Genomic DNA, 12,748 nt, shown 5'->3' on the forward strand with positions numbered 1-12,748 from the left:
TCTTTTTTGGGGGGTACTAGGGATTGAATCAGGGGCATTCGGCCACTGAGCCACACTCCCCGCCCTGTTTTATATTTTATTTAGAGACAGGGTCTCACTGAGTTGCTCAGCGCCTTGCTTTTGCTGAGACTGGCTTTGAATTCACGATCCTCTTGCCCCAGCCTCCTGAGTCACTGGGATTACAGACGTGAGTCACTGTGCCTAGCTGGAACAATGGATTCTGATAAAGAAAAAAAAAATAGTACAGCCAAACAAACACACAAAGTAAAATTTAAAAAGTTCTTTAAATGATAAAAACTGGCTATATATTTTGGTTTGGTTAAAATTCAGACCTCATCAGCTGTTGTTCATGGTGATAAATCTAATAATTTGTCAGAACCTGAAAAATAGACCTTTTGTTATTCTTGTTTTACATTGTATTTTGACATGCTTGAGATTTTATTTGTTTGTTTGTTTTCACCAGAGAAATGATCTAGAACTGTATATTAGTATAGCAAAATGCCTCTCAGAAATGACAGATGAAGATGCCAATCGTATCTCCCAGATTACTCAGGTAATAATGAATATATCAATATGTATATTTTTTTCATTGTTGAAGTAGAAATTTAAGAATTGATTAGAGTGTCCTTTGGCTGAGGCTAGTTTTGTTTCATACTTGTTCCTGGTTAATTTCAGGAAGCTGTCTTTCTGTGCCACTATGGAATCTACTGTCCAATCCATTGGTGTGATTGGCACTTAAATCATGTTGTATGAATGGGTAGATGGATGAATAACATTTTCATTCAATTTCTTCTATTTTTGTCAAGAACATTTTGCATCACCTATGGGAAAGAATAAGTACCTGGCAACCTCTTCAATATAATACCCACAAGAATGAGTATATTCTGATCAAAGAACTTTGTAGTGCATGGAAGCCATGAATAAGTAGTTCTGTTCTCAAATTTCTCTTCTGACACCTGATGCTGTCCTTTTAGAATGCAGAAACATAGTTGATTAAACAAGCACTATTAGCTCAGACACACAATCATTTATGAGTAGCCCTAGGCAAATGATGAATGAACACAGAATATCAATAAAGTTACCAAACTTAGCAAAAAATATATATATTTTCCTAAATTGAGTTGTAGATAAACAATGATCTTTTTTGGGGGGGGGGGGCATAAGTACATCCCAACTAGCGTATACTTATTTGAATGTAACCTTGCATACAGCAAATGCCTGCCATGAGCTTCCCTTCCCCAAGAGCTAGTGGTCATCTCAACATTTATTTCCCTTTATGACAGATTTGCTTATTCAGTTGGATTCTTGATTTTTGTACCATAAAAATGGTATAAAAATTTTTTTGTACCATGGTTCTCAAATTATGTCCCCTGGTTGAGTGATATCAGCACTGCCTGGTAACTATTTAGATTGTGAATCCTCAAGTCCTACTTCAGACTGACTATGTCAGAGATTTGGAGGTGGTACCTAAGAGTCTGTGCTTTAGTAGTCTCCCTATGTGGTTCTGGTATTTCCTAAGGTTGAGAACCACTAGGATAAAGTATTTCAAATATCAGCATTTTGGAAACCAGCTTGTTTTATTTTTGTTTTGTTTTTAGTTGTAGATGAACACAATAACTTTATTTATTTATGTGGTGCTGAGGATTGAACCCAGTTCCTCACACGTGCTAGGCAATGGCTTTACCACTGAGTCGCAGCCCCAGCCCAAATTAGCTTGTTTTAAACAAAGGGAAGCAGTAAAGGGAAATGGTAAAGAGGATGGACTGGGGACCCTACCTGTTCCAATGTGAAATCCAGCTCTGCAGTTTATTAGCCATGTGACATTTAAATTTCATAAACTCTGTTTGCCTTAGTTTCCCCATCTATAAAAGGGAGATCATAGCACCTCCTCTTAGGGTTGTTTGGAGAGTCAATGACTTAATCCATGTCAAGCACTTGGAATAGTGCCTGACCCAAGGTAAGAACTCTGTAATTATTTATTATGCATAATTATTACATTTATGTAATTAATTATTATTAAATTTATTAAATGTAGTTGGAAATGGAGCATATAATTTTCTTCTTGATACCTAGAGCTAAATGTTGCTATATTACTCACTTGAGTTTCTTAAATATCATTCAGAATATTGTCACTAGAACATACTAAATAGCATTCTGATGTCCTCCAAAGAATTAGTCTTCTCCACTGAGGTCAGAGTTTTTGTTCATTTCTGAAAAGAATAGAAGTAAGAGGTAGCAGCAAAAGAGCAGGAGTCCTTGGGTTCCAAGGCTTACTGTGCCACCATGACTAGCTTTGGGACCGTCAGCAAGTTACCTAACCTCTGTGTTTCAGTTTCTTCATGTGCAAAAGAATAATTGTAATCTACTGCAGAACATTCTTATGTGAACTAAATGGTTAATATAGCAGTTATCAAATATTGTGGTCTCAGGAACACTTTACTGTCTTAAAAATTATTGGGGACTCCAAAGAGATTTTATTATATAGGTGATATCAGTTAATATTTACTTTTAGAAATTAAAACTAGGAAAAATACGAATATTGCCCTTTACATTTTTTTTTTTTTTCTTGGTGCTGGTGATTGGGGGCCTTGTGCATGGGAGGCAAGAACTCTACCAACTGAGCTATATCCCCAGTCCTAATGCTCCTTACATCTTAACTCAAATGATTAAAAGTATTTTCTAAGACATATATAAAGTAGTGAAAAAAGTGGCCTTGTTTACCATTTTCAGAAATTTCTTTAAAGTCTGACTCAGAAGATAGCTGGCATCTCATTACTGCTTCTTCATTCAATCTGGTGATTTGGTTTTAATGAAGTACGTGAAGAAATTCCAACCTCATACAGATGTGTGTGGAAAGAGGAAGAGTGTGTTAATAGACAATTCCTTATATGCTTTTTTTTTTTTGTATCGGGGATTGAATTCAGGAGCACTTAATCACTGAGCCATACCCCCAGCCCTTTTTATATTTTATTTACAGACAGGGTCTCCCTGAGTTGCTTGGTGTCTCGCTAAGTTGCTGAGGCTGGCTTTGAACTTGTGATCCTCCTGCCTCAGCCTCCCAAGCTGCTGGGATTACAGGCATGCGCCACTGTGCCTGGCTCCTTATAGTTTCTTAAAGGTTAGTTGCAGTGTGGAGTCCAGAATCACATCAATGAAATTCAGATTAAAATCCATTGGTCTGTCTGCCTTGCACTTCCGGTCTTTTATGCATACATGATTTTGTAATATCATACATCGGTCATTTGGAAAATGTTGGATCACTGAGCTTTGAAGACCTTCCAAATGTTGATACATTTCATTATACAATATCAAAACATCATATTTGTTAACATCCCCAGCAATCTCATCAGAAAGGCCTTTTACATATTGGGAAGCTGCCAAGCTCATAGTATCAGATACAAATTTTCTAAAAATCTAATTTTCATTAGGAAATGCAGATTTTATCATTGGCAATAAATTCTGTCAGGTACTTTCCTTGAAGTGACAGGCTTATTTCCTCCAATTTTTAATAAAATAATCTATTAAATACCCAATTTGAATAACCATAGTTTTTCCATCATTCTTTCAAGTAAACATTGTTCCATGAGAAGACTGGCTATTTTATTTAACTCACAATTCAGTCTTACAAGTGTTTTTTGTTGAGACGACCATCAGTGAAGTTCCTTATGCATATTTCCCAGCTTGTCACATAGAATATTAAAAATATGTATACTCAAGGGCCAGAATTTAATGAAACTAATAATTTTTACTGTTTACAAGGATATTTTAAATGAAACTGGCTTTTAAAAAAAATTACAAATGGCAGTGAAAAATACAATGAATACTAATACAGTCTAATGTAATTATTAAAATAGTTTTAACCTCACAGAACCTTTTAAAGGGTCTTGGGAGAGGTCTGTGTACCAAATTTTAAAAACTGCAGAATTAATACATGTTAATTGCTTAGAATGGTGCTTGGCACATGATAAGTAGTGTATTTACTAGTTTTCATTTTATTATTATTGTGTATATTTACTAAATATTACCTATTAACCACTGAATACATTCATGGCTTTTATGAAGGAACAGGAGGTAACCTTACAACCTTTTGTTGTATGTGCATTTTAATACAGCATACAGGCAGATAGGTCACAGGCTGCAGGAAATGAGCAGTTTTAGGATTTGTGATAATAGCATCAAACTCTCTTTTTCTGTTTTGCCCTTGCCCTGAGGTTCTGTAGCCACTTCAGTTAATTTAATAGTGACTGAACAATTTGCTGTTTTACAGAGCAACATGGAAAAGGCTGTCTTTGTCAAGCTGTACTTAATCTCTCAAGGACGGTTCCCCTTGATGAGCCTCACTGATATGCTCAGTGTTGCTCTGCAATACCACGAAAAAGAGTCACTGGCTTGGATGATTCTGCACAGCTTATACCAGGCACGGATTGTGAACCATGCCAACACAGGTGAGGCTAGCCCCTGGCGAACAGCAGGGACAGAAATAGAACTGCCTGCTCTCCCTTTTAAGTTGTACTTGTTTTCTCAACATAAAAACTAGCTTAGTGCTTCTTGGCACAGGTTAGGCCTTATTAGCCCAAATGAAGAGTGACTTGAATGGAAATGAGTAGTTATAGCTCACAATGTCTACTTCTTAGAGATAGAAATGAGTTCTTTTGAGTATTTTTTTATTGTATTTGGCCCTTAAGACTCTCAAGGATACACACAAGTGTACCAGGTTGCTTCTGTCAATTTTACTCAGTTTTGAAAACATACAAGATGTAGATTGATTCTACCTGATGAATCATGAAAATGGCTTTTGAATGGTCATTTCTGAATGGTCAAAAAGGAAAACAGAAAAAGAAATTACATAATTATCCTGTAGAATTTCCTAAGGGTTTAAAAAATAAAATCTGGTCCTGCTACACACAGTTGCAAGCTTGAAGTTCTGCTCATGAACCTCATGTTGCAAGTTTTAGGCCATATCAGACCTTGTACTTTAATAATCACCTGAAAAGGGAGCTTGCCTATGGCTCCTACAGTCTTTCTGATCACATGCTTATCATTTCCCCCTACTGTATTCAGATTCAGAATGGCACCTGGTATAAGTGGGTCAGATGTGGCTGGGAAGCCCTTGTGATCCCAGGAAACTTACTCAGGTTCAGGTGCTCATTTTCCCTATCTGTCCTTTATATCTTTTTGGTTTGAGGGAAAACCTGACAAACTTGATTGGAAGATTCTCCAAGACTATATAAGAAATTTTGATTCATCCTCCTCTTTGGCAGTTGAGACAGTTTTCCCATATCTGTATTAGTGCGTGCCCACTGAGAGATGAACCTGGGATGAGAATCTGAGTGGGGTTTTTTATCTTTTGTTTGTTTGTTTGTTATAAACCAAAAGAATATTTATCAGGAAGAAATCTAGCAAGTGTTTCCAAATAAGGAGGGAGATGGTTACAATAAAATGAAATAATTTGATGTTGTCTTTGGTTCTAACTAGCCAACTCTCAAATGTAATTCACATATTCCTCGTATTCTCTGAAGTTTGAAAACCTTTCTATATAGTTTTTACTGTCCTGGGAATCCTTATGTTAAAAAAAAATTAAAGGACAAAAATCAATATTTATGCCAATGTTTGTTCTCCAGTTACCACACAATGGCTGGTTTTTATTTATTTATTTATTTTATGTCTTTGGGATAGGGTTCCTTTGTGATTTGGGCACAAATTTGGACCACTTAAGCAAAGCAGATCTATAAAAATAACTAATTACCTGTGATTCAACATTACTGAGTAGTTGGCATACCAGATTTCTCTTAGTGTGTTTAATGTTGAGAGAGAAGTTCCAATAAATTCATTTTATATTAGTGGCAAGGATATTTGAAGAACAGATTTACTTTTGGACCCAAAATATAGTTATCCAGTAAGAACAGTACCAATTCTTTCACAGGAAATCACAAGTCTCAGACCTTAAAACTGTTTAATGGGATTTTTACAAAATGTTTTGCTTTAGTTGTGATTGTTATTTCTGATCTGTTTTACATTTCAAAGCAAAATCATGGTCCCATTAAAAAATTCTTTTTGTTTCAGGTGTATTGAAGAGAATGGAGTGGCTCTTGGAACTGATGGGTTATATCAGAAATGTTGCTTACCAGTCAACACCTATTCAGAATGTGGCTCTCGATGAGGTACAACCTAGAGGAGTTTGTAGTTTCATTAAAACCTGGAACTTAGATTCTCTCTCTCAAAACAGGAATATGTTGCTGTGTCTTGGTCAGCTTTCTGTTATTCTAATAAATACCTGAGGTAATCAACTTATAAAGAGAAAAGGTTTATTTTGGCTCACAGCTTTGGAGATTCCAGTCCATGATTAGTGCACCCCCTTGTTAGGCGCCTGTGTCATAGCAACGCATCATGAAAAGAACACATCATGGAGCAAAACTGCCATCTATGGCCAGGGAGTGAGAGAGAAGAAGAGGGTTAGGGTCCTATAGTCTCCTTCAGGGGCATTCTCCAAATGACTCCAAAAGCTCCCAATAAGATTTCCACCATCTCTCAGTAGTGCCACTGTGGGGGCCAAGCCTGTAACACATTGGCTATAGAGGGAATATTCAAGATCCAAACTATAGTATGATGCTTATAGCTTTTCTTTCCTGCCTTCCTTTTATTTTTAAGAAATGCCAGTAATAATTCTCTGATGCCACAAGCAAATGGGTATTTTTACCTTGCTGTTAGAGATACCCAGGTCTGCCCTTTGAGAAATATTTTCAACAAAATATGCTCTTCGCTGGCAGAACCCCAAAACACTAAGCTGGAGAGGGTACTTAAGGCCCTGTGTGCTTAGGTTTGATCCCACAAAGGATGTGGGAGTACCAGATTCTGGCCTCTGCTCTGGCCCACATATGGCTAAAAATGCCTAATATGAAGAGATTCCTGAAGTATATGCAGATAATCTTTATCTGTGCCAGTGCCTAACTGTTTGTGTACATATATTGGAGAGGAGATTTTACTCACATTGGCAGCATGACCTATGATCCAGACAAAGTAAGAACTTCTGGCATTGGGTGAGTTTAAGAAGAAAAAGATTCATAAATAAAATGAAGACAGCTCTTTTCCTACTCTCATTTTCTTGACTTGGCTGTTGTGCATTTTCTAGAATTTTTTCTGTAGGCCCATTTCATGGTAAGTAAAAGTTTCATTATCTGGAATATTCCTTGAAATTTTGCAGTTTCCTGAAAAGTTGTGTGTGTTTAATTTTTTGAAATTTAATTCATGAGATGAGGAATATAAGAGATAGAGAAGTACTTTTTAAACAGCCCCTCCCCCCTTTCTTGAACTCACATGGTCTTCTTTTTTCCCCCAAAGCTTTCATTAATGTTCTGTTTTCTTTAAAAAATCCTAGAAAACAAATTAACAGAAAGAAGTATAATTTAAATCACTGTAATTCAACAATTTTGATGTACCAACATTAGATTTTTTTGACAAGCATCTAGATTTTTCCCAGCAGACTTTTTAAAGTGCATCAAGAGAGATTGGTTCAAAAATAAAATCATATATAATTTTTAAAAATACTTTTTGCCACATTACAACAAATATCTTTTTCCTAATTTCTTGGTCTCTTTGAAAATACCAAAAACAGAGGATCATTTGGATCTTATTGTGATTAGAAATAAATTATGCTTTCTTGAAATCTTAGACTAATCATAATGAAATTTCAGATTGTCTATCTTCGAATAAGGGGACCTTAAAAACCTTCACAGCCCCAGAAGTTCTCGTCATTAAGCATGTAAATTGTGTCAGTCCAGTTCCTTCTCTGGTGTAGGGGTTGGGCAGGAGGAGGGGTGAGTGAAGGGGAAGATGCCATGAATTACTTGGAGTTGGTAAGACATATGACCCAATGTTGCTTCTGTTTCCATCACAGGCTTTGGACTTCTTGTTGCTGATATTTGCAGTTGCAGTGGTAGCTTGGGGGGATCATGAGGCCCCACTCCTCCTTGGCCTCAGTGCCAGTTGGTTGCCATGGCATCAGGAGAATGGCCTGGCTGGACCAGAATCAAGCTTCCTTGGCAGGAGTCCAATGCACAGGGTCTCTCTGCAAGAGGCCCTCACTATCCTTCCCAGTAGCATGCTGCTTCTGCTGCAGAAAGAGCCATGGAAGGAACAAACCCAGAAGGTGAGGTTGGCAGCCACCTGCTTAGCAGGGCAGGCTGGCTTTTGTCTTCAGAAGTTCTTGCTTTAGAGTTGAGGTGGGAGTTAAGTGACACGTGCACTACACCACAGGCTTTCATTCTCAGCCCCAGATCTTAGCCAGATTCAGTCTCAGACTGAGGCCAGCCCAGGTTCAGGGTACCTACTGATTAGAGAAAACAACAGCAAGAACTTTCTTGGGGATGTGGGGAGAGAAAATCCCTCATTTTCATTCATTTACTGAAAACTCTTGAACCTGGCAATGAAAGGATAAGTAATTCTTCACTCAGAATCTCAATGTGAGGACAGGCAGGAAGGCAAATTTAAGATTCAAGATGGTACCATTTGTAGGATACCATGGTAATCAGCAAGGAAGGGAGGTAATGAACAATGCAACAATGCTGGGTCAGAGAACTCTTCCTCAGGGAGATGTGGGTCTGAACCACCTATCATATCTGAGGTTCCCTATAGCTCACTCCATCTCCCAGGCACGTTGCATATACTCATCATGTGGTAGATGCCAAATGGGGTTTTGTTAAGGTCTACTATCATTACCCTTGTCCTCAGAAAAACCCAAACTATAGGAAACACCTTTGGCTTTTAATACTAAGACTCCCCAGGCAACTAGCACAACATGGGAAAATACTGTGCTTCCTATACTTTTTATATGGCTTTGCCCCATCTTTAATACAGTGGTTTGAAAGATTCTTTGAATCTCATTTAGTCGAAACCTCATTTTGATGAGGTGGAAAGCTTATAAGTAACTTTTTGTTGCTTATTCTTTAAATCAGAACATTAATCTTTAAAAACATTTCTGAACTGTGAACCCACATTTTAGCCATATATATCTCCACTGAGCATCTCAAACTAAAATGCCTTTTCCCCCTTAAATCTGATAAGCATTGCAATTGCTGCCCGAGTTTTGTATTTTATGTTCACTTAAAATAAATTTAAGTGTGGTCTCCCCTCATATTATTTCTGGACTGGGAGACTGTGTTAACTTTGGACTACAGAGTGGACATCTTGCATTGATTATATATTTGTAGGGCTTGATTTATTTACTTACAAGTAGGATATTATAAAACAAAATTTTGAAAGGAAAATAAAGAAAAATTTTTAATTAAAGCATGGAATTAGGGTTATTTTCTCTATTTTGCTTTCTTCAACCCAACTTCTCATGTCTGAAGTTAAAAGTGTCTTGTATTTGTCACTAATGGTATATGTGTTTTTCAGCAAACCAAGATTGATAATATTCAGTCATTGTTGAAATCATCTTGTAGCTAATTCAAAGACAATTTTGGCTGCATCCTGGGAAATCAGTCAAACTAATGAGTACTATGAGTTTCAACCTCATTTGTAGGATTTATTCACAGTTAATATGCTTGGCTCTACCTAAATTATTTTATGCATTTTCTCTTGCATTTCAACCTCCATTTCATATTCATTTGGATACATAACTGTTGTCATCTATAGAAACATTTTGTATCAGAAACTGGGGCTTCTATCTAATATGTTCCCTAAACACTGTCCAACCAAGGCACCTAGGCCGAAACACACAGGGGACCTGTGGGAGGCAGCATGATGCAAAGAGGCACATGGAGCTTAGGAACTAGGTGTGCTCTGGTGCAAATCTTGACTCTTTTGTTCACTGGGAGTGAACTTGGGTGAGGGTATTAACCTCTCTGGGCCTCTCAGAGTGATTAGAGATAATGTTTGTGGCACATGTCTACTCCACTCTTAAAACCTATCCCTGATCTTAGGATATTCAGCAAGGGAAGTAGGCTTAGCTTTGTGAGGTCTTTTGACTAAATGGGAACTGTGTTCAAATCTTGTGCTTGGCTCCTCTCTCATCTCTGCACCCTTAGCCCAGACAGGAATCACCTAAAGACTGCTGTACTTGCAATCATGTATGCAGCCCCAGGGGACTGACAGCTCATGCTGACAATGGGATTTTGTTGGCTAAAAAATTTTTTTTTTCTCCACCCTAGTTCATTGACTGGCTATTCAGCATCATGGAAAGTCCTAAAGAAGCTCTCTCGGCAAAGTCCAAGGATCTTTTAAAAGGTATTAAGAGGCTTTGTTCCCAGCATAGGTGAAAACCACCGACTGTTGTCTGTGATGCAGAATGGTGTAAACATAGTATATATTGAATTCTGAAAGGGCTCATCGGTCACTGATGTGACATTTTGAACCAGAATATGAGTTTAAAAAAAAAAGTTCCAGCACTTTTAACTTTGGGTTAAATGGTTTTTAAATGTTTTACTATAATGGTAAAATAAAATTTTTAATTAAAATTTGGAAAACTCAGAAAAGTAAAAGACCAAAGAAAATTCCAGAGTCCTACTGCCCAAAGACAATTCTGATAATTTCTGTAAGAAGTTTTTGTACTCTTCCACATTCAGCATTTTAATATGTTTATAATTTTATACTATTGAAAAAATAATTTGAATAGGATTTAATTTCTTTACCATTTTTTAAAAGCATTTAAACTTCTTGTTACACTGGAGTCATAAATAGTAGTACTGGCTACATGGTATTTTGCCAAGGGAACTAGCCCTTTCCCATACTATTAGGCATTTAGATGTTTTGTGTCTTTTGTTCTTCTGCTGACTTTGCCCCACTGACTGTAGGACTCCCAAACACGGAAGATCTTTCTGAAAATTGTGAGGATTCTTTTACACAAATCTAAGAAGTCATTTGGGCATTGGTCTTGTGGCCTGAGATAGGCTGTAGTTGTCATCCATGTCATAGGACTTGAGTGTCTAGAGCCAGTAGCTGCTACTGGTGTCCTTGGCCATCCTGTAAGATACTGCACTGAAAAGCCTCATTCCTGTTGGCCTGCTCTGTGATAATTTCACTAGCCAACCTGGAGGCATAGCATGACCCATATTTTATTTTAAGTATGGTATAAGAATTCATTGGTTCTGGTCCTTTGGTATAAGGACCAGCAAAGTGGTCCCACCAGTAAGTGGTTGGGAAGCACGTAGATGATGGAATGAGACCTCCACATGACTCTGACAAAACAAAGAACTTTTACAATCAGGACTGTGATCTGACATCATTTGATCCATCCCTAGAGACTTGTCCTTAGGACTTCTGTTTGCCTCATTTTTAATGGCTATAGAGCCATTATACTATGGGATGCTCCACATATATTCTTAGGTTACAGAATTAACAGATGAATAACCAATGAGGAAAACAGTCATGTGGTTTAGGGACACATGTGTTCACTTGATGAGATAGTCCTGGGCTTAGTGGAGCCACATAATAGTTGTGTAACTGGCTTACCTACCTACGTTCCTTCACATTGTCATATTTTAAATAGCATTTCAGGGTATTTGAATTAATATTCTAAAATAAGGTATATAGTAGGTTACCCAAAGAGATCCTACAATTTCTCTGCTTTAAATTAACCCCTGAGGGACCCAGGGCAAATCAGAAATAGTAGAGCTTGTGAGTGCATGTACAAATATAATTTAGCATAGTCCTGTTTGTTCCATTGAGCATAAGAACTCAACTTTATTATAGGAATGGGGATTTGGGTTTTCATCTTTAATTAAACATTTAGTGGTGATTATCATATTCATGTAGAAAAAGAGCACAAATCTTAAGTAGATTTTTATAAGAAAACACACCCATGTAATAAACAGCACTCAGAGGAAATTGCCAGCATCTCATCAGGTTTTTGGTTTTTTTTTTTTTTTCGGGGGGGGGGGCAAAATTTCCCACTGATTATAGGTTAACTTAAACAAAAAAACCCCAACTTTTCACCAACCTTAAAATTGTTTTCCACCATTAACATTTTGCCAGATCTTGATGGGAATTCTTAAGTCTTGAAAATTAGCCAAGTGAGAAAAAGCCAATGTCTGTTCTGATATCTTTTTTATCAAAATGACCTTTTCAGATGCAGTGCCACCAAATACACATGGGTTTGTTTTGTTGTTTCCTTTTAGCTACCCTGCTGTCCTTGAGAGTCCTCCCAGAGTTTAAGAAGAAAGCCGTATGGACCAGAGCTTATGGCTGGTAAACAGCTTTGCAGTAGCTAGCAGCATTCTCAGCTGGATGAGGCAAATCATAGAAATGGAAGGAGTTCTTAAGAATTCAGTCTGGGATCAGTGAGACATTGATCCTCACACTGAAGAGTCATGAAATGGTGGCCACATACCTGAAGCTTGCTTGCCACATTCATTGCCAGGAGGAGGGGTACATAATTTTGTTACCCAGGAAAGACTGAAACAGGAACATGAATTTTCTTTATTTGACTGGAGTTCAATGTGAAGATTTTCTTTTTGACAACTTGACTCTACCTTCTTCTATCCCCTCAATTCTAGTAAAATATTCTTGTGAATTTTGTGCATGTGACTTTTATTTGTCTTAAGGTATGGGGGAAGGTTTTGCCAGCCAAAGCAAACTATAGTGGTGACAGTGGTGTTATGATCTGATTTCCATGAAGTCTAAGTAGATGATATTCATTGACTTAGACAAGTTTTATTACTATTGATAAATATTTTGGAACTGCTATACACATTTAAATAATAAGCATGACACTGGATATCAGCTAAATTAATTATTAGTGAGGGCTATATTT

The 12,748-nt window shown here is 37.3% G+C and overlaps 1 protein-coding gene across 1 annotated transcript in view; it reads left to right on the forward strand.

Annotated features, from left to right (window-relative positions):
• The window catches only part of Focad (focadhesin), a 283,866-nt gene extending 271,381 nt beyond the window's left edge, over positions 1 to 12,485 (forward strand). The window contains exons 39-44 of the mRNA XM_026397575.2: positions 464 to 553; positions 4,268 to 4,445; positions 6,064 to 6,161; positions 7,895 to 8,146; positions 10,149 to 10,224; positions 12,114 to 12,485. Coding sequence (XP_026253360.2) covers positions 464 to 553; positions 4,268 to 4,445; positions 6,064 to 6,161; positions 7,895 to 8,146; positions 10,149 to 10,224; positions 12,114 to 12,187 — 768 coding nt within the window. The 3' untranslated portion in view covers positions 12,188 to 12,485. The remainder of the gene's footprint in view (positions 1 to 463; positions 554 to 4,267; positions 4,446 to 6,063; positions 6,162 to 7,894; positions 8,147 to 10,148; positions 10,225 to 12,113) is intronic.
• The last annotated feature ends 263 nt before the right edge of the window (positions 12,486 to 12,748 follow it).

The sequence above is a fragment of the Urocitellus parryii genome, chromosome 4 (assembly GCF_045843805.1).
Source record: "Urocitellus parryii isolate mUroPar1 chromosome 4, mUroPar1.hap1, whole genome shotgun sequence".
NCBI lineage: Eukaryota > Metazoa > Chordata > Mammalia > Rodentia > Sciuridae > Urocitellus > Urocitellus parryii.